Source organism: Rhinolophus hipposideros, assembly GCF_964194185.1.
Source record: "Rhinolophus hipposideros genome assembly, chromosome: 19".
NCBI lineage: Eukaryota > Metazoa > Chordata > Mammalia > Chiroptera > Rhinolophidae > Rhinolophus > Rhinolophus hipposideros.
Window position 1 is genome coordinate 35,407,593 of NC_138065.1, and position 21,158 is coordinate 35,428,750.

Here is a 21,158-nt window from a genome sequence, read left to right on the forward strand (position 1 = left end):
CAAATCAGTTCAACAAAGTTTCATTAAGCCTCCAGAGGAGATCACTATCCGCTCATTCATTCTGCAGACCTTCATGAGGTACATGTTGGGAACCAGATGTGGTGTAGGGACCAGAGGTACGGAGATAAAGTGGAGATGTCCAGGGAGATTGTATCTTCACTTCTGGAATTCAGGGGAAATATCAGTGTTAGCAATAGGTATTTGGGAATTCATAGTGGATGGGTGGGCATTAAAGCGATTGGAGCAGATGATACCAGTGGGGAAGATGTGTAGAAGATCCACTTGATCACTGGGGCCTTGAACACTTCCTGCTTTTCAAACACTTCTCCTGTGAAAGGGAAGGTGCTCAGAGTGCAACTTTCCTATTATGAAAGATTAAAAGAAATCATTTTATATTTTTTATAATTGCTACATTTTAAATCATTTTCATATACCTCTAATACTGTCTTCATAGCAGAGGGAACATGCTGTAATGGATTCTTCAAATTAAATAAATACATAGATAAAATCTATAAACATAGCCCAGTTACTTTGACTTTTTTTCCCCCCCTGAAATGCTAGCAGGTTTGAGAATTATTCGAGGATTTGCCCTTTAAGGGGGCTTTAATAACTGGCAGTGACTTTAGTTTTTTTCTCTTATACCACCCTACCTATGGAATAAAGTAGTGTCAGGTTTTGCTAAGAGTCGTTTGCAGCACGGCTTTTTGTGGAGATACTTATTTTAGCAGAGTCCTTTGCAGAAAACCTTGGGACTTAGTTTCCCTAACGGAGAGCATTAGATTGGACCTGGGAGACTGTTGATCGTCCCACTCAAGCTAGCAGATTAAGTTGTGGTTGTCAAAATTGTAGCTGTGTTTAGCTAATAAAATTAAAGGTCAGTACTGTTGCACAAGATTTTTTAAAAATTCCCTGTATGTTCTCTTTTTGGATAACTCAGTGATGAGTGTCAGAATGAGTTTGGAACATTGCCTTTGAAGTTCTGTCATATTACCAACAGACCGAGCAAGAGAGGTGTCTCTTTTCTACACATGAAAGTCAGAAAATAGGAATGAACAGCAACAGAACAGTAACCTTACTTTTCCCAAGAAAATGGGTATTTACATTTTGATGTATATTTTTAAACATGGGGAAAGGAAGTAGGATATGGAACTTCTAACTCAGAATTTCTCAGACTTGACTGAACATAACTTCTCTCAAAACTTGTTTTACATTCAGATTTCAGGACTCTGACCCAAACCTACTACATCTGAATTTGTTAAGGAGAGGTCTGGAAATCTCTGTGATTAAGTACTATCCCAGGTGATTCTTAGGACCAGATAATTTTGAGAAACACTGTTGTCACTGATGAAGATCGTGGGGGACATCTTCCTATCGGGAAACATACTTCATAGACTTCCAATTCCTAGCGATTCAAGGACTGATTAGCAAGTTCATTCTTCTGCCTCCTGTCATTCTCCTCCTTCTTCCGCTAATTTGCTTCTCCATCTTACCCTTTCCAGGTTTCCTGTGCTCACAGAGTGAGCAAGGAGGTAGAAATGTGCTGATATAAGTCCATTTTGCTCATTGTCCCCCGCAAATGTATTTGGTTGGTGTCTGAGGAGGAAGTTGAATATTCCTGGCTGAAAATCAGGGTTTATGTGGGGGATCTTAATGCCTACCCTTTAAAACTTTGTATTTTGGAAAATTAAAAGCACAAATATACAATTTAGCTCCATGTATTCATCACCCAGGTTCAACAGTTATCAACCCGTAACCAATTGTCTTTCATCTGGATTCTCTCCCATATTGTTTTGAAGCAAATCCCAGACATTTTACAATTATCCATAAAGATTGCAGTAGCATCTCAAAAAGTTAATAACTCTCATTTTCTCTTGTTTTTTTTTAAAGACTTTATTTTTCAGACCAGTTTAAGAGGTCCACAGCAAAAGTGAGAGGAAGGTTCAGAGATAACCCATGAACTCCTGCGCCCACATATGCACAGCCTCTCCCACCATCAATATCCCCCATCAGAGAGGGTACGTTAGTTGCAGGTGATGAACCAACATTAACACATCATGGTCACCAAAGTCAGTAGTTGACATTAATGTTCACTCTTGGTGGTATGCTTTCTATGGGTTTAAACAAATGTAGGATAACATGTATCCACTCATTTTCTTTTTTCTCTCTTTCTTTTTCTTTTTTTTTTTTTTTTTAAGATTTTATTGGGGAAGGTGAACAGGACTTTATTGGGGGAACATTGTGTACTTCTAGGACTTCCCCCCCCCCCCAAGTCAAGTCGTCCTTTCAATCTTATTTGTGGAGGGTGCCGTTCAGCTTCAAATTGTTGACCTTTCAGTCTTAGTTGTGGAGGGCGCAGCTCAGCTCCAGGTCCAGTTGCTGTTGCTAGTTGCAGGGGGCGCAGCCCACCATCCCTTGCGGGAGTCGAACTGGCAACCTTGTGATTGAGAGGACGTGCTCCAACCAACTGAGCCATCCGGGAGCTCAGCGGCAGCTCAGCTCAAGGTGCCGTGTTCAATCTTAGTTGCAGGGGGTGGAGCCCTCCATCCCTTGCGGGACTCGAGGAGTTGAACTGGCAACCTTGTGGTTGAGAGCCCACTGGCCCATGTGGGAATTGAACTGGCAGCCTTCGGAGTTAGGAACACGGAGCTCCAACTGCCTGAGCCACTGGGCTGGCCCCACTCATTTTCTTTTGAACTTTAGAATCTTATAAGAAGACAAAATGTGGCTTGACTGTAACTATATCCTGACATGACACAGCCTAGGATTAAGGTGGTAATTTTTTGTTTTTCTTTGAAAGAGCTCAACAAAATCACATTTCTTGAGTTCATTATTCAACGGTGTGTCACCATGGTAAATCCATGGTAAATCCAGGTATATGAGATTATGGGTATAAAAGAGCTTTGACAAGGGATTTGAGAATGCGTTAAGAGGTGGGGAGGTGAAAATGATTGAAAGTTGTTAGTTCTTACATGGTAAAGATATAATAAAGCTCTGTGGATGTATATTAGAGATCTTTTTGAAAATCTTAACTTACAGGTGCTAGAGTGCACGTAGTCAGAGGATTTTTTAGCTGAGTGTTTAAGCACTAGCTTTGGTTGAAATAATGTCTGTGTACCTATCTAAATGGTAACGAAATGCTCACAAAGTCAACCATTTGCATTTTCTCATTCTACAAAATCACAATGAAGGGAGAGGGATAAGACATTTGACATCTGATGTTTATTTTGAAAACTGGATATGTATATATATGTCAGACAGCATAAGAGTCTCTTTCCACTCTTTGGAGGCATTAAACATTCTAACGTTTGTTAAGATAGAGTAGAAAAAAAATAATTTTTATAAATTCTCTCTTTGGATTTGAATCCCAAGGTTATTTAAAATTAATGCGATGTGAACCTGAAGCTACTCTGGGATTTACTACTGTGAACGTGACTGTTCAATTATAGATACTCCATGTGGTGTGAGGATGATTTTCATGGTGCGTGCTTGCAGAATGGAAGAAATGCCTGCTTGACAATGTGACATTGTAAAGGATAGCAAGTTGCACAACTTATTTGAAACACCAACTATTCCCCTCTATATCCCTTAGAATACTACGATCTTTGTTGATCCTCATCTAACCCATATTGTGCCCAGGTAACTTAGTGTACAGGTAACTTCTTAGATAACATAAGATGGATGTGTCTTTTTTTTTTTTTTTAAAGCAAAGTTGACGTATGGAACTCTGAATTTGTTGGCGACTTTAGGGAGGCATTTATTATTTTTTTCTAAAGGGATTCTTTGTTTCCTTGAAGGATTTGCAATAGAATAATTAGTAGTTAATTTCCAATTCATTTTGTACAGAGATTTTACAGAGCACTTCTAACTGGGCAAAGTGAATCACATTGAAGCATCAAACTTCGAACACTATTCTATACCCGAACTCGACCTGAAAGATTTTATTGGAGAAGGTGACTTGAATTTTCAGAATTTTCAAGTCATTTGGTCCTATGTAAATCTCCCTCCTTTCTTTACAATACTTCATTAAGTCTTATGTACGTGTACGTATAGTATTACTGTGTATGTATAGTGTTACTTCACTTCTACTGTATGAGATCTTCATAGTTTTTGGATGGGGAACAGCCTTTGTTGATGTAAATAAACTTTTTCTTTTTTTTTTTTTTTTTTAATTTCTAGCAAAGCCTCCAGACTCTTTTTTTTCTTTTATTAGTTTCAGGTGTACAAAGCAACACAATAGTTAGACATTTAAACCCCTCATAAAGTGATAATCCCCCCGCCCCCACCAGCTACTGCCCCTCTGACTGTTACATCTTACCTAGCTGTTACAGTATCATTGACTATATACCTTATGTTGTACGCCACATCCCGTGACTGTATGTACCTATGTATTTAGTTATAGTTGACACTCAATATTATTCTACTGTAGCTTCAGGTGTATAGCTCATGGGACACAGTCTATGAAGTGATCCCCCGAGTCCCCATCTGGCACCTTACATGATCTTCACATTGTTGATTATATTCGCCATACTGTATTAACTATCAATTTATATTTCTTAATGCCTTCACCTTTTTCACCCTGCCCCCAACCCCATTCCCATGTAACACCCTGATAGATCTAGTAACTATCTGGCACCATACCTAGTTATTACCATATTATTGACTATGTTCCTTATGCTATACCCTACATCCCCATGACTACTGTATAACAACCAATTTGTACTCCTTAATCCCTTCCCCTTTCACACATCCTTAACCCCCCTCCCATCCTAAATAAGTTCCTCTAAGATTGCTAGTAATACTGGTTTGGTGGTAGTGAACTTCTTCAGTTTTTTCTTGTCTGAGAAGTTCCTTATCTGTCCTTCAATTCTAAATGAGATCCTTGCTGGATAGAGCAATCTTCGTTGTATGTCATTGCTTTTCATCACTTGGAATATGTTCTGCCACTTCCTTCTTGCCCGCAAAGTTTCTATTGAAAAATCAGCTGCCAGTCTTATGGGGGCTCCCTTGTAGGTAACTAACTGCTTTTCTCTTGCTGCTTTTAAGATTCTCTCTTTGTCTTTAACCTTTGGCATTTTAATTATGATGTGTCTCGGTGTGGCCTCTTTGGGTTCATCTTGTTTGGGACTCTGTGCTTCCTGGGCTTGTACGTCTATTTCCTTCACCAGGTTAGGGAAGTTTTCTGTCATTAGTTCTTCAAATAGGTTTTCAATTCGTGGTGGCTCTCCTCTCCTTCTGGTACCCCTATAATGCAAATGTTGTTATGCTTAATATTGTTCCGGAGGCCCCTTAATTTTTGGATCTTCTCAATTTTTTAGATTCTTTTTTCTTTTTGCTGTTCTGGTGTTTTCCACTACCGTATTTTTTACGTAGCTGGTTGGATCCTCTGCTTCATCTAATCTACTGTTGATTCCCTGTAATATGTTCCTCATTTCCATTATTGTATTTTTTATTTCTGACTGGTTCTTTGTCATGGTTTCCATCTCCATTTTTATGCTTCCTATCTTTCTGTTGAAGTTCTCCCTGAGATCATTGAGCATTCTTATAACCAGTGTTTGGAACTCTGCATCTGATAGATTGCTTATCTCCATTTCTCTTAGTTCTTTTTCTGGAGCTTTGTTCTATTCTTTTATTTGGGACATGTTTCTTTGTCTCCTCATTTTGGTTGCCTCCCTGTGTTTGTTTCTATGTATTAAGTAGGGCTGCTATGTCTTTCAGTCTTAGGAGAGTGGCCTTATGTAGTAGGTGTGCTGTGGGCTTCAGTGGCACAGTCTTTCTGGTCACCTGAGCCATGCATTCCAGGTGTGTCCTATGTGTGTGTTGTGTGTGCCCTCCTCTTGTAGTTGAGCCTTGGTTGATAACTACACATCAATGGGAAGGACTGACCCTTGGGCTCACTGGTTGAGGACTGGCCTTGACTACAGTGGAAGGGTTGTTGTGCAGGGGCTGATCCTACAGAGCAGGTTCTGCCTCTGCAGGACTCTGGTGCCTGCCCAATCTGTCCCGTTGGATGTGTCATATTTGGAGGTGGCTGGATAATGCTCCAGCTCATTTTGAAACTGGCCACTGGGGGCACCAGCCCCAGGACCACCTTAGTGGTAATCCACAGTAGGTCAAGTTCACCCACAGCCCTTGCCCAACCTGGGGCCACCCAGCAGGAGGCACAAAGAAATCTGCAGATGTCTGCCACCTGTACTGTGCTTGGAGGTGCCTTGAGAGGCCAAGCCACAAACCAAGGCTGGCTGCTGCTAGTACCAGGCTTAGGGCTGCTCAGCTACATGTACAGGACATGCTCAAGCTAGATGCTGCTTTTCTGGGTTCTACAAACCTTTAAGAGACCCCAGGGAAGTCTGCAGCATGAGCCAAGGGAGGTGGTCTGCACGAAAAAGCCACTGGAAGTGGCTTGGGTGTGCCTGAAAGTTGGACGGGGTTGCATGAATTGCCAGGCTGTGGTGAACAAATGGAGACTCATATATGGTGGCCACCTGCGTCCGCACGCTGGAAAGGGGGACAGCTCAACAAAGAAATAATGGCCTCCACCAGCTCCCCCGTCCAGGAGAAAGCTGCCTCTCCAGCCCCACATCCCAAGCCAGACCACTCAAGTCTCCACAACCACCTTTTCAGCTGCTGCCCCAGTGCTGGAGCTCAGAGTGAGTGATTCTGTTTGAGGGTAAGTCCACGCGCAGTCCTTTTAAGAGGGACACCTGTGAGTGTGGCCACACTCAGTCTCACTCAGTCACAATCTCTGCTGGTTTTCACAGCCAGAAGTTATGGGACTTCTCTCCCCAGCACTGGAACCCTGGGCTGGAGTGGGGCTGGGATCTCTTTCCCTTCTAGGGGATGGTGAGGGATCCCCACAGCCGAAATATCCCTCCCGATCTTTGATGGTCACACGCAGGCGTGGGGGGAGGTTCCACGTCTTTGCCCTTCCTACCATCCTGGAGGTGGCTTCTTCTGTGTATCCTTAGTTGAAAGGATGTTCAGTTCAGCTTGATTTTAGGCAATTCTCAATAATGGATGCTTTGTAGATTAGTTGTAATTTTAATGTGGTTGTGAGAGAAGTTAAGCACAGCATTTACCTACTGCGCCATCTTGGTTGTGTCTTCAAGATTCTTTTTGAGTTCATTTGACAACATCATTCTAATGGCTACAGAATCAATGTAAATAAACTCTTAATTCAGCATGTCTATTCTGTTATACTACTATAGTCATTTTAAAAAAATTAAATTTATGCTGCCATATAAAATGCTTCTGGAACACCTTAATTTTACTTTAAGATATATTTTGTGAAGTAGTCAATATTTTTATTGGACAATTATAATTTTGATCTTATGTTTGATTTATTGTGGCTTATAGTCTTTTCACCCAAGATGTTAACAATTTATCATTAAAGAGGATGGACAGATAGGATTTAATATTCTATCTAGATAACTTTCCCCCCTAACCATGTACCCAGTTTCTTTGAAGAGAAGCATTTTGGTGATTTAAACCCTAATAAGAAGAAAGTTTTCAAAGCTAGATTTTCCAATTACTAATATGTCCAAAGATTAACCATTTTGACTGCTAAACTCTCCTTCAGGTGTCTGAGTTAATAACAACTCATTTTGATGCTGAGAGGATCAGGATTCCAGCCTGTGACCCGGAGTTGCTCATGGCAGTGCACCACCATGGTGCATTTGTTTCTTGGACATTTTCACTTACAATGTGTTCCTTGAGGCTGGCTCTCCTGAGGATCCTTCGAGCTCTGTCTCTGCATTTGATGTTCTGCTTGGGTGGCCTCCCTCCGCTCCCTTTCATAGCCCCCTCAGCCTGTCATCTGGTCTGTTTCATGTGGATCCTGCTCCAAGGTCTGGTCTCAGAGTTGTGTGTGAGTGTAGTAAACATGGTGAATGAGGCAGGAGACACATTCAAGTCCTGCCTCTGCTCCGTGTCAGCGTGTGATCCTAGGTAAGTTTCATAACCGTTCTGTACTCAGGTTTCTAGCTGGAAAGTGTGGGTAGTAACAATACCCACAGAGAAGTATGTTATGGGAGTTAAATGTGATGTTGCGTAATACTTGGCGTATGGAGACAGTAAGCGCCTGATAATCAGTAGCTGTTACTATTGTGCTATGAGGCACTCTCAGAAACTAGTTTGTTGGCGAATTTGCTCTGGAAGTCGAGACTATGTATTTTACACACACACACACACACACACACACACACACACTAAGTACACAATGAATATTTGTTAAATGTTCTAACAGATGTGTCTAAGCCACTGTGTTCAGTTTGTTGTCTGTCCTAGGGGTGTGGGTTTTAATCTCACCTCTGATTTATATTCTTCCCTGTCTCTTTTAACGGACTGTAGACTCTATAACAGCAGGGATCATGCCTTTTTTCTTTTTTTTCCTGTTCACCACTGTCTTGTTCAGTGTCTGGCATGCAGTTGGTGCTCAATAACTACACATATACATTAAATGAATACAAAAATAAGTTCTAAATTCTGCTTGGAGCATAGAGGAGTTACATGGAAGAGACTGTATTTGAACTGGCATTTGAAGGATAAATAGGATTTTTCCAAGAGAAAAAGGAGCAATAGGGCATAAAGACAGAAGGAGATACCCAGTGCCAAAAGGGAAGGATAAGTGGGACTGTGAGCCCCTGAAGGCTGAGTCCCCACCTGACTTGATCTCTATTTCTCATAGCACGTAACTAGTGATTTAGTAATCAGGCACGCAGTACATGCTCATTGAACAAATGAATGTAATCTATTACTTTTTTGGGAGGGAGGGGTTAGATTAGGTCAAATCAATCATAATTCTTGCTAACGAGAGAATCTTTTAAATACAAACCCAGCAAACACTTTTTAAGTACTGAAAAATACTAAATTTTGTATTTTTGTATATAATGAAAGACAATTCAATATATGAGGTCTGATGATTACGTTTGTGAACTTGCCACTGTGTGCTCACATTGGCAGCACTGTACAAATAGCTCGGTAAGGTTTCATAACCTTGCTATATCAGTGTCTCACACGTGTTGACGTGTGGTGGTGTCTTGCTGAGTGGCACTCGTTATTGTTGTTGAGTGTTTTTGTGTACCATTGTGAGAATGTCTGAGCTTGAATTAGAGCAACGAACAAACATTGAATTTCTTGTTAAACTTGGCAAGAGTGAAAGTGCAATCAGGGATATGTTAGTCCAAGTGTATGGGGATAATGCCATGAAGAAAATGACAGTGTACAAATGGATTAAATCTGAGGGGAGACAATGCATCACTGATGAAGAGAGGTCAGGGTGGGTGGTAACGAGCAGAAATGGTGAAAACATTGCAAAAATTCATCGAATTGTGTGTCAAAATTGTCGGCTGACCGTGAGAAGCATAGCAGACCAAGTAAACATCAATAGAGAAACAGTTAGAAAAATCTGAACTGAAAATCTTGGCATGAGAAAGGTGTGTGCAAAAATGGTCCTGAAGGATCTCACCCGATGAACAAAAGCAAAGGAGGGTCGAAGTTTGCCAAGACCTTTTGGAGAGACAAGACCATGTTTTGGGCCGTGTTATCACTGGGGATGAAACATGGGTGTACCAATACAACCCTGAAACAAAGTGTCCAAGTGCACAATGGAAGTCATCTCACTTCTCGATGAATGTGTGTATGTGCACACACACGTATAGATACACACATGTCATCTTGTTTTCTTGACTCTTATCATATACACATATACAGACGTCATCTTGTTTTCTTGACTCTTATCAGACTCATCTAAGAATGCTACAATTTTACATCTTGCCCTTCCGGCAGATATGATTGTACTCTGGTTTCTGAAAGTCTGAAGAACCTGTTTGACACCCTGAATGGGAATGAGTGATTTCCTGGGGTTTTCTCCTTGTAGGACATTGCTTTTCAAATTTGAACCACTGTATGCCATTGCCCAAACTGTATATTCAGAAAATGGCTTATGCGTTTTTTCTGGCACAGTTATCGTTTATAGCCACACAGTCATAGTAGTGACATTCTTCCTTAGATCCTTGTGTAACATCAAGAGGGTCAGACAGTAATATTTCCTGTTAGTATTTCTTTTTTTTTTTTTTTAAGATTTTATTTGGGAAAGGGAACAGGACTTTATTGGGGAACAGTGTGTACTTCCAGGACTTTTTTCCAAGTCAAGTTGTTGTCTTTCAATCTTAGTTGTAGAGGGTGCCGTTCAGCTTCAAGTTGTTGTCCTTTTAGTCTTACTTGTGGAGGGTGCAGCTCAGCTCCAGGTCCAGTAGCCATTGCTAATTGCAGGGGCACAGTCCACCATCCCTTGCGGGAGTCGAACCAGCAACCTTGTGATTGAGAGGACGCGCTCCGGAAGCTCAGCGGCAGCTCAGCTCAAGGTGCCGTGTTCAATCTTAGTTGCAGGGGGTGGAGCCCACCATCCCTTGGGGGACTCGAGGAATCAAACTGGCAACCTTGTGGTTGAAAGGACACGCTCCAACCAACTGAGCCATCCAGGAGCTCAGCAGCAGCTCAGCTCAAGGTGCTGTGTTCAATCTTAGTTGCAGGGGTCGGAGCCCACCATCCCTTGTGGGACTCGAGGAATCGAACTGGCAACCTTGTGGTTGAGAGCCCACTGGCCCATGTGGGAATCGAACCGGCAGCCTTCGGAGTTAGGAACATGGAGCTCTAACCGCCTGAGCCACCGGGCCGGCCCTCTGTTAGTATTTCTTGAAGGCTTAGTTATTTCCTTCTGAGTAACCCTTAGATAACCTGATCAGCTGTAGCAACCTACCCTGCAGTACTTCCCTGCACACTGTGGAACATGGTCCAGAGGTTGGACAGCATTGGCCGCTAGTTATCTTCTCCAGGGCTTCCTTATGCACTTTGCCCTTGGCCTTCTTGTGGGCACTGCTCTGGGAGATTCGTCTCACCTTCTCACCTGGCTGCCGAGGCCAGTGAGGACGGGGCCAGTAGCTCATCAGGTCTGAGTGTCCCATTGGCCTGGAGTGTGGGGACCTCACCCTCCTCCCAGGGCAAAGAGGCTGAAGTGACTGGCCACGAAGCCCAAGGAGACGTGGTAGTTGGTAGAGCACACTGAATCTCCGCTGGAGATGTGGGTCGCTCCCAGTGGGGACAGATGGGATCTGTGGGAGCCCTATTGTGCATCTCAGGCCTCACATCTTGTCCAGCACCTGCAGCCTATGTTCCTCTCACCCCAGAAAGATCCTACTGAGGTCAAGAGGCCACTGGCTGCAGCTTGGGGGCCTGGTGCTTTTTTTTTTTTTAAAAAAATGGCTTTATTGTGATAAAATTCACATACCATATAATTCATCCATTTAAACTGTAAAATTCAGTGGCTTTTAGTATATTCACAGATATGTGCAACTATTACCACTGCCAAGTTTAGAACATTTTATCACCTCAAAAAGAATCCCTACCCTTTAGCTACCACTCTCCCATAATCCCATCCTCCCCTTGCGCCCTAGGGCTAAGCAACCACTAATCAATTTTCTGTCTCTGTTTTCCTATTCTGGACTTTCACATGAATAGAATCATATAATATATGGTCTTTTGTTTCTGGCTTATTTCACTTAGCATGTTGTTTTCAAGATTCATTCATATTTTAGCATGTATCAGTACTTCATTCCTTTTTATGGCAGAATAAGATTCCATTGCTTGGATAGACCACATTGTTTTATCCATTCATTTTGTGGATGGACAGCTGGGTTGTTTCCAGCTTTTGGCTATTATGAATAATGCTGCTATGAACATTCAGGTATAAGTTTCTGTACGGACATTTGTTTATATATCTCTTGGGTATATACCAAAGAGTAGAATTGCTGGGTCATATGGTAACTCTATGTTTAATCATTTGAAGAACTGCCAAGCAGTTTTCCAAAGTGGCTATACCATTTTATATCCCCACCAACAGTGTATAACGGTTCCAGTGTTTGCATATCCTTGCCAAGCTTTGTTGATTTGACGTTTTTGATTCTAGCCATCCTAGCGTGTATGAGCTCATGTAAGGTTTTGAAGGATTTGGGAAGGATTTTCCTTTTCTAATAGTTTTCTAATGCAATATATATTTAAGTGTGCCCTTTCCTAGTATCTGTAAAAGCATGACTACTAAGAGGTCCTGTTACCTGTCATAGTAATAAAGGAAATGTCATATTTATTAATCCACAAATTTCATTGATCAAAGCTAATGTGGGAGACTTTGAAAAATATGGGAGTTGAAGGGAAGGAGAGTGGGTGGAGAAGTGGGATCAGGTGGTGTATCTCCTGGAATGTTGCTTCTTTCCCAGGAGATGGCCCCACTTTCTGTCGCTGTGTCTGACAGGTTCCTCTGTCTTTCAGGAGGATTGGCCTTGGCCCAAGTGCTCTTCTTCTACGTGAAGTACTTGGTGCTGTTTGGCGTCCCAGCTCTGCTCATGCGCCTGGATGGACTCACACCGCCACCCCTCCCTCGCTGTGTCAGCACCATGTTCAGTTTCACGGGGATGTGGAGGTCAGTGGCTTGGTTTATTACAGTCCTTTAGGGGTGTCCAGCGGGAGGAACCATGGCTTGGTCAGCTTCAAAGGGCTGAGGCCACCGTCCTGTCTCTGTCCCTCACCGAGCTGTGATAGGCTCTTCATTTCCTTCATCTGTCTAACAGGATGATAGTCCATACTTTGTAACCTCTTAAAAATATTGTCAGACTACAAGCATATGTAAGATAAAACAATTTGTCACCAAGACTTTGTACAAATGCATAAAAGGTTATGTCTAACGTGCTTTCTTACTAACATGCTACTATATTGATTACTTTATTGCTGTCTTTTTCTTGAAAATGACATCTGTGTATGTGGGACTGTCAATTAAGAACATGTGATAATAGTATAGACCGGTGTTGGCATTTACTAGCTCTCAGTTCTGGAGCAATTTACTGAATCTCTCTAGGTTTCTGTTTTCTTACCTCTTAAATGATGATGATGATGATGATAATGATAGTTGTTGTGAAGATTAAATAAGCTAATGCATTTAAGGCATTTGGCACACAGTAGATATTAGCCTTTACCCTTACGTTATTTTTATTCTTGATATACTTGGGTAGACCAATGCGTATTCTAAATTTTCTTAACTCTTCTTGATTTTGCCCCATAAACCTGTGTTGGCCTGGACTCTTTGTTCCAAAGGATCCCTCAGCCCTCCTGCTGTTTCTAATTGATTTCCTGGATGTGGGCTTGCTTGCTCCCGCAGTGTTTTCTTGTCCCTCCCAGTATGGAGCAAGTGACAGGCTTGCTTGTGCAACTGCAGACCTAATGTAAGAAGCTCCAGGTAGGGGTGTGCACGTCCATGAGAGTCAGCGCCTACTTACATTTTGCCCTTTAGGTGCTTCCAGTTGCCTCACCCTAGTCTTGGCCTTGCACTGCTCTTTGGCTCATTCATGTGGCTCACTCCATCTTCTATTTCATCCTTGTAGGCAGAAGAGCCAAGACGTAGGGAGGGGAAGAGCTCAGTGACTACTACCAAATCTAATGTTGCTATTTAAAAGGGAGTGCATAGCATACAACAACTGTGTTTCCCAGAGTAACTTATTGCAGATGCTGAATTTATTTGAGCCTCTGTAAGCACATTTTACTTTTGGTCCGTTTGCTTTTGGGTATTTGGGCCAAGGAGTGGCTGGAAGTTTCTGTTAACTTTTGACCTACTCATACAGTAATTTACTGAATAAACAGGTCAGGACTCAGCATGATTTGGGGGGCATGTCACAAGTGCCTGGTGTGCTCCTAGCACGGTTCCTCTGACTCCTTGGTGTGCATGCTTGCTCTAATGCATTTCTCAGGAAGCACACTCTCCTGAAAGGGCTTCTCCAGTGTCAGCTGGCATAATAAAAAAAACATGACTTCCGGGCAGGTATGTTCGCTCCAGGCTCCTGGCTCCTTGTCCGTAACTACCAGCCCACTGATTGTCCTAGCAGGCAGTTTAGACAGTTGACTGTATTTCACTTTAAGATGGGTTGTCTTTTTGTCCTTTATTATTTTAACCAATTAATTAATTCTTTTTTTTGGTCCCAGACCCTCAGTTGCACACAAACTACAGAGGAAGAGAACATGTCTGCCATGACCGTTATCATTCGTGATTAGAACTAGACTCAAATAGGGTAGACTCCCAGGTTGTTGAAACACTCTCTCCTCCCTCTCAATTACCATGTGGGCAAAAGAGTAAGAATGAAATATTACTCTGAGGAGGGGGCTCTGGGGTGACCCCTGGAGTGATGTGGTTCTAAAGGGAGCTGCTTACAAGGGCAGGTGATGAAATCACACACATGGCCTTTCCTGGGAGTGACCTAGACTTGTATCCTGGCTTCCTTTAGCATGCATGGGTGTAGATTTCCCCCTTCACATTTGTTTCAGTTTTTTTTTTTTTATTGGAAGGGTTTCCTGGTTTGCCAATTATACTGAGAAACACCTGGATCTTCATTTTTTGTACAGTGACCATTCCGCATTAAGTAGTTGGATTTAGCAGGGGATTTTAATTCTTTCTGAGCTGTAGTGCATAATTGAAGGCTCAGAAGAAGTGGTCTTTTATTGATAAAAGGATAAAACTTAACAATTAATCTTTTGTGCTATTTGCAGATGCTCCTCTGCCCTTAGGAGGAGCTGTACCATGTTCAGGTTCAGGGTCTGGTCGCACAGCCCTACACTGACTGGCCCTCATCCCCATTCTCTCACTTTTCTCTGTAAGAATGCACGACAAGAGGAAATACAGTTCTGAGTTTATAGTTTCTATTTCTGTTTAACTTTATGCTGATATTTCTGGGGCATTTATTGAGGCCTTGCTGCAGACAGGGAATTGCTCCCTCTTCCTGGATTCAGGCCTGAGAAGAATTGAGTCAGGAGCAAATGCGAAAGTTGGAAATGCAAATCTTGCTGCTGGGCCATGACACACAAACGGCAGGGTGGATGGGAAGTGGAGCGAAGAGATTTAAAAACAATCTCTTTAATGGTTACCCGAACTTCTAGAAAATCCACACTGAGTGAGGTTTAGAACTGATGAGGAGAGATGAATTTTTAGCCTCCTGTTTTAAAGGAGCTTTACTTAGCTGACCACCATGTTGACTCATTGCAATGTCTTTCAGTCTATGTAGCAGTGAGAAAAGACTTGAGGCTGGCAGCCTACCATATCAGAAGGGATTTTACATCATAGAACAGATGAAACTGGCCATCCGCAGCGAGATAATGTTCCCTGACGTGATAGTTGAAATTGATCACACAAAATGCCATTCACCCAGGTGACCCAAACCTGAAAGTTACGATCTCTGGTGGGTTTGTTCATTTTTTTCCTTCTAGCTCTTCTCTTTCTTGTAATTTATGCTCAAATATTTGCAGGCATAACCAGACCCTGAGGAGTATGTATATTCCCACTTGCATGATTTTTATGTGGCTGTACGGACCTGAGGTATTGAGAATCCTCTGCTTAATTTTTAGCTTTCATGTTTAATGTCAGTAGGCTGAGATCTGTAATGACCGTCTTTTGCTGGAGTCGTTAAAGATGACATTGCGTGTCTAAGGTTTCAAGTTAGAAAACCGATCATCTTCCCCGGATCTGATTTCAAGCTGTGGAAGCAAAATGTGCAAAGTGATAGAATTTCCCTTGGCGGCCGGTGAGTTAGTTATCTCAGGTATCTCACAGACTTGCCCTCTGCATTTCTTGAATTATGATGCTCTGGGATCTTCACAGGTAAACTCATGCGTCACTGCTTATCCCAGAGGGATCTGGGCATTGTTGGTGGCTGCTAGACCTTAGTATACGGGGCATGTTTGAACGGGGGACAGAGGCGCCTGAGCCCCCTTTTTTTTCAGCAGGGAGTCCACTGCATGAGCTGTTAAGCCAACAGAAGAATTTAGGGACCTAGGTGGAGAATTGGTCTAGGCCTGTGGTCAGTGAAGAAAACCAGCTACTCAAACTGCTGGCTTTGCCTGAGTCTTACCTTTGAATCATGTTTAACCTCAAGTTGCAGGGCAGGATGGCAAGCATGGAGTTGGTGAAATACATGCCCCCATCTACCAGGATTGCTGGGTGGAAAGCAGGGGCAGCATGAACTTAAAGGAGAAAAGATGGAATAGGTGCTGTTCCTAAGAGTTCACTTTTCTTGGGGGCAGCCTAGTAACTAAGAGCTTACTACTTACTAGCTGTGTGACTTGGGCAACTAATTAACATTCTCCTGGCCAATCTTTTCATCTCTAAAATGGAGCTAATAATAGTAATTGCCTCATAGGACTGATGTGAGGGTTGATTGAGCCTCGTGTATAGGAAGTGATAGGTTCTTAGTTTTTTTTGCATTTAAAAAATCTAACAAAGCCAGAGATGACTAAGAGACCAGCCTGAGGATGGTCCAAGTTGGGGAAGCAGTGAGTAGTGATGGGACTGGCTGAGTAAAGACTCTAGTCCAGTTCTGAGCCTGAGATGTGACAATTCAGAGAGAGAGACTATGGTGGAAAGGTCGTGGGCTCTGCCCTCAGAGAAGGGAGCTTGATCAAATTACTTTTGCCTCAGTTTCCTTATCTGTTGAATAAAAGACAGACTTTGTCATGAGATGATGTCTGTGTTCCCTTCCAGTTCTAGCATTGTATGAGGCCCAGCCACGCTGGATGGGGATGACCCCCAGTGTCCTGGTGTGAAAGTGCTCCCATACCCCACTGCTCATGTAATTGGGTAATTAATTCCACCTCCTTAAGCCTCAGTTTTCTGAGGTATTAAAATAGGGCTAATCAGAACTTGCATCACGGGGTTATTGTGAGGGTTAAGTGAGGTCATCTACTAAAGCAGTGAACACAGAACAGGCACACGGTAGACACCAAAATGTTAGCTAAAAATCATAATTACAGATATGAAAGTAAACGTTACACTGTTTGTGTGTTTTTTAATTTCCCGAATAGAAAGGCCTGATAGGGTGGATGTTTGAGGAGGTGGAAAGGGATAGGGGTGGTGATAATATGTGGAAGGCATGGATTTCAAAGTGGAAGCCTGGGGGGGGGGGTGTTCCCGTAAGCTGTACCACTGTGACCTCCTCCTCACCCCTGCGGAATTCTTTTTGCAAACAGTCTGTAGCTCCTGGACATGTTTGGGTACCTCTCTTAGTCAATCCTTCTCTCTTATGATCCAATCTCTGTGGACTCAGAAAACATATTTTTCTTCTTCTAACATTCATATTTCAAAATCCCCTTACCTTTTCCTCCAAACACAGACTTGCATAAATCAAAGTGAACAAGGAATAGCAAGTTGAGGCATATTTTATAAACCATCATTATGTTCTGCTTCCTGGATTTATTTTTACTTCAAAGACAGTTACTCTGCCCTCTTTTTGATTTCTCCCTGCGTGGAAGATGTTTTCAGTTCACGTGTCACTGAGAGAACTCTCAGACTGAAGGCTTTTGAGTGAGCAGCACTCTGATGCAAGAAGCAGTCGGGCAGCTTCAGAGACAGGGCTTTCGCGTTGGTCGCCAGTCACCAGAGCCCAGCCCCGGGCCCGACTGCCTGGGTTTGAATCCTGGCTCCAAAGCTTATTACCCAGTCAACTCTCTGTGCCTTAGTTTCCTTCTCTGGAAAGTGGCGATGCTGTAATATCCACCTGTTAGAACAAACACCCTGTACTTTTCATGGAGGCAGTCACTGTCCCAGTAATCCTTTCTTTCCGTGCTCACACCGCAACAGGCCATAATTTTTTTGAGGGCAGTGATCAGATCTTGTTCTTACTTAACACTGTTCCCAGCACCCTCCTCGATGCCCAGCATTTCGTGAGCACTCAGGAAATCTATGCTGAATGAATAAATGGTCACTTTCCTCTGACATTTTGAACACCAGGTCTTAAGAGCAGAATGTTCGGATATTTTGAGCTGGCAGCTGCGTGGTCTCTCTGTAGCATGCACTGACACATTGTTGCTGGAGGGGTGCCAGGCACAGGTGTGACCACTGTCCATAACCGTTCTCTCTCTCGTTTTCTCATTGAGTGTTATTACAGGGTGTGCCAAAATGTTGTGTCTGCTAGGGTTTTCTTGGGAATGAATCTGCCTTAGAAGGAATGAGGAGTGTACACCTTTCTTAATTACTATCATTATTTTATCAGACACTGCGCTACTTCTTTGATGTCAGATGAAGGAGAAAGTTGCAGACTTAAAAGAAAAAAAGAGATTCAATTCATATGTTGATATGAAAGAGGAGTTTGACAGCTGTTTGTCTTCAGACATGGGATTTTTCTGAGAAAGGTGCTGAAAGAAGATCCCAGTCGCTTACACTGGAAGATGAGGAACCTGGGTACAGACTGGGAGTAAAGCCCTTCTATTAGTACTCTTACTGTTATTGCTGTGAAGATATGTCCTCACAACAATAATGGTAAGAGTATTAATAGAAATAATAACAGCAGCTCTGGCAGCTGCAGCAGCAAACACATAGTGCTTACATTGTGTCAGGCACTTTTCTAAGTGCTTTTACGTATTTCATTTATTTAATCCTCGCAACAGTCCTATGACGTAAGTACTGTGATCCCCACTTTACAGATGATGAAACTGAGGCACAGAGAGGTTGAGTAACTCTCCTTAAATCACACAGCTGGTAAGTGGTGGGGCTGGGATTTGAAGGCAGGCATGTGGTTCTAGAGTCTGTGCTCATAATCACTACCTGTTCTGTTTGTCTCGTGAAGTGGAACTGAAGCGAGCTCCTCCTCTGGGGTCTGGAGTGTGAAGCTTGTGTGACAGGGTCTGGAACTTCGGGGTACCTGAGAATGATGATGGCGTTCGACTCTCTAGAAGGGGCGATGGTGCAGGGAGTGGTGGGGAAGGGGTGCAGTCGGGCAGTGCGGGGCTTCTGTGTCCCAAGGGATGAGGAGAAAGGGAGTTGCCACTTGACATTGAGTAACTGAGTGGGAGGTGTGAGGTTAGTGGAGCTTCTGTTCTTATGCTACCTTCCTTACAGTTGCAAATTGCAATCCAGAAACAGCTGCCCCTCTGGAGGTGGGAAGCGGGGCTTCACCTGGTGTCCACATAGAAACTTGACTTTGTTTCTCCTGCCATTGTCTCTTCTTGTGTCCCTTTGCTCATGGCCACTTTGATGGCTGTCCTCCCCCACCTATTCTGTCCTTTATCTCACTTCAGGCTGGGTTCAGATCATCTTTGCCAACAAGGATGGCAGATTGCCACACGCCTGCCACTCTTTAAACTTCCGGGCCCCCAGTGCTCTCCTGTTCTAATTCACACCCTCTCCTCAGCAGACTAGTGTTGCCTTTTGCCCCACCTCAGCTCTGAGGAGTAAATACAAGGTGCAACCTGCTATTTCTTTCTCTTAAATGATTAGAGAGGTGTTGCTGCATCAGTCTCACAATTGTATGCAGTTAGGTCTCCTATTCCTTCTCTGTGTAGTTTCTGCCTTGGTGATAAGCTGAGGAAGTCCTTCTTCACCCCATCTGCCATATCTTTATTTTCGTATAGAACAGGAATTCCTAGTTTGGGGACACACGCCACTGAAACAGTGTTACTTTGCTGCTCCCCATAGCGTCCCCATCATCGGGCATGGTGCCTGGCACAGTAGATACTCAACAAACAGATGTTTCCTGAGTGAAAGATAAATGATCCCCCTCACCACCACCCCCACTTTCTTGAAGAGATAAAAGAAAAATTGGGTCACATGTGAAGTTTGGGTCTAACTTAACTTGTTTCCAGTGGTTGCTCTGCCATCCTAACTACATTCATGGTGCTATAAAATGCCATCTTTTGCCATATTATGAATTTCCTAAGTTGTACGTGAGCATCATTGTAAAATGATAAAGTGATGACTTCATCCAGAAGATGTAACACTCCTAAATGACTTGTGCACCCAGTAGCAGAGCTTGAATTTCATAAAGCAGAAATCAAAAAGCCAAATGCCTTAAAATGGTCCCCTGTTCTCTTTGACACTTACTCTTGTTCATTCTTCCCCACCACACTGGCAGCCTTGCTGTTGCTGACACATCCCACATTCACTGTCCTGCTCAGCCCCTTTGCACTCAGTGTACTCATTAAAGAATAACTCCCCATTCCCCCTACCCTCTCCAGCCAATTTCGGGTACGATTAATTTCTTCGTGTAGAACCAAATATTCCATTTGGTATTTTGCTCCCTTCTGCCTGAAGAACTTCCTTAGCCTTCTGGTCTTCTGGCAATGAATTATCTAAACTTTTATTATTGTTTTTTTTCTGAAGACGTCTTTATTTTGCCTTCAATTTTGAAAGCTGCTTTTACTGGATATAAAATTCTATGTTGACAACTATTTTTTTCTTTTAGTATCTTAAAGATGTCTCTCCATTATCTTCTGGCTTGCATAGTTTCTGACTAGAAGCCTGATATAATTCCTCTGTATGTTATGTTTCTTTATTCTCTAGCTACTTTCAAGATTTTCTCTTTAATCTTTGATTTCAGCAGTTAGACTGTGATGTGCCTAGGTGTGTTTTTCTTTGTGTTTGTTCTGCTTGGAGTTTTTTGAGCTTCTTGGATCTGTGGTTTATTGTCTTTCATTAATTTGGGAAAAATTGTGGACATTCTCTCTTCAAATAGTTCTTCCTTCCCATCTCTCTTTTTCTTCAAGGACTCCAATTACACATGTGTTAGACTGTCTGATATTATCCCACAGATCTTTGATACTTGGTTCTATTCCCTCCTAACTCTTTTATTTTTTAATTTTTTTAAATTTATTGGGGTGACAATTGTTAAATGAAATTACATAATTTCAGGTGTACAATTCTGTATTACATCATCTATAAATCCCATTGTGTGTTCACCACCCAGAGTCAGTTCTCCTTCCATCACCATATATTTGATCCCCTTTACCCTCATCTCCCTCTCCCGACCCTTCTTACTCTCTGGTAACCACTAAACTATTGTCTGTGTCTATGAGTTTTTGTTTCTCATTTGTTTGTCTTGTTCCTTTGTTGTTTTTGGTTTATATACCACATATCAGTGAAATCATAGGGTTCTCTGCTTTTTCTGTCTGACTTATTTCGCTTAGCATTATACTCTCAAGATCCTTGTTTGTGTTTCAGTTGAATACTTTATATTGGCTTCAGTTCATTGCTCCCTCCTCCTTTCTTCTGTTGTATCCAGTTTTCTTCTTCAGATCCTAACCTAAAGTAGTAAAGGAAGATGAGGATTGACATTGGAGTTGGCCCCCATGGCGGTAATTGG

At 42.5% G+C, this 21,158-nt stretch overlaps 1 protein-coding gene across 6 annotated transcripts in view; it reads left to right on the top strand.

Annotated features, from left to right (window-relative positions):
* HHAT (hedgehog acyltransferase) overlaps positions 1-21,158 on the top strand; it is a 268,672-nt gene that overhangs the window by 93,128 nt on the left and 154,386 nt on the right. For all 6 annotated transcript variants that reach the window (XM_081026421.1, XM_081026425.1, XM_081026420.1 and 3 more), the window contains one exon: positions 12,322-12,472. In XM_081026421.1, the coding sequence (XP_080882547.1) occupies positions 12,322-12,472 (151 nt within the window). The remainder of the gene's footprint in view (positions 1-12,321; positions 12,473-21,158) is intronic.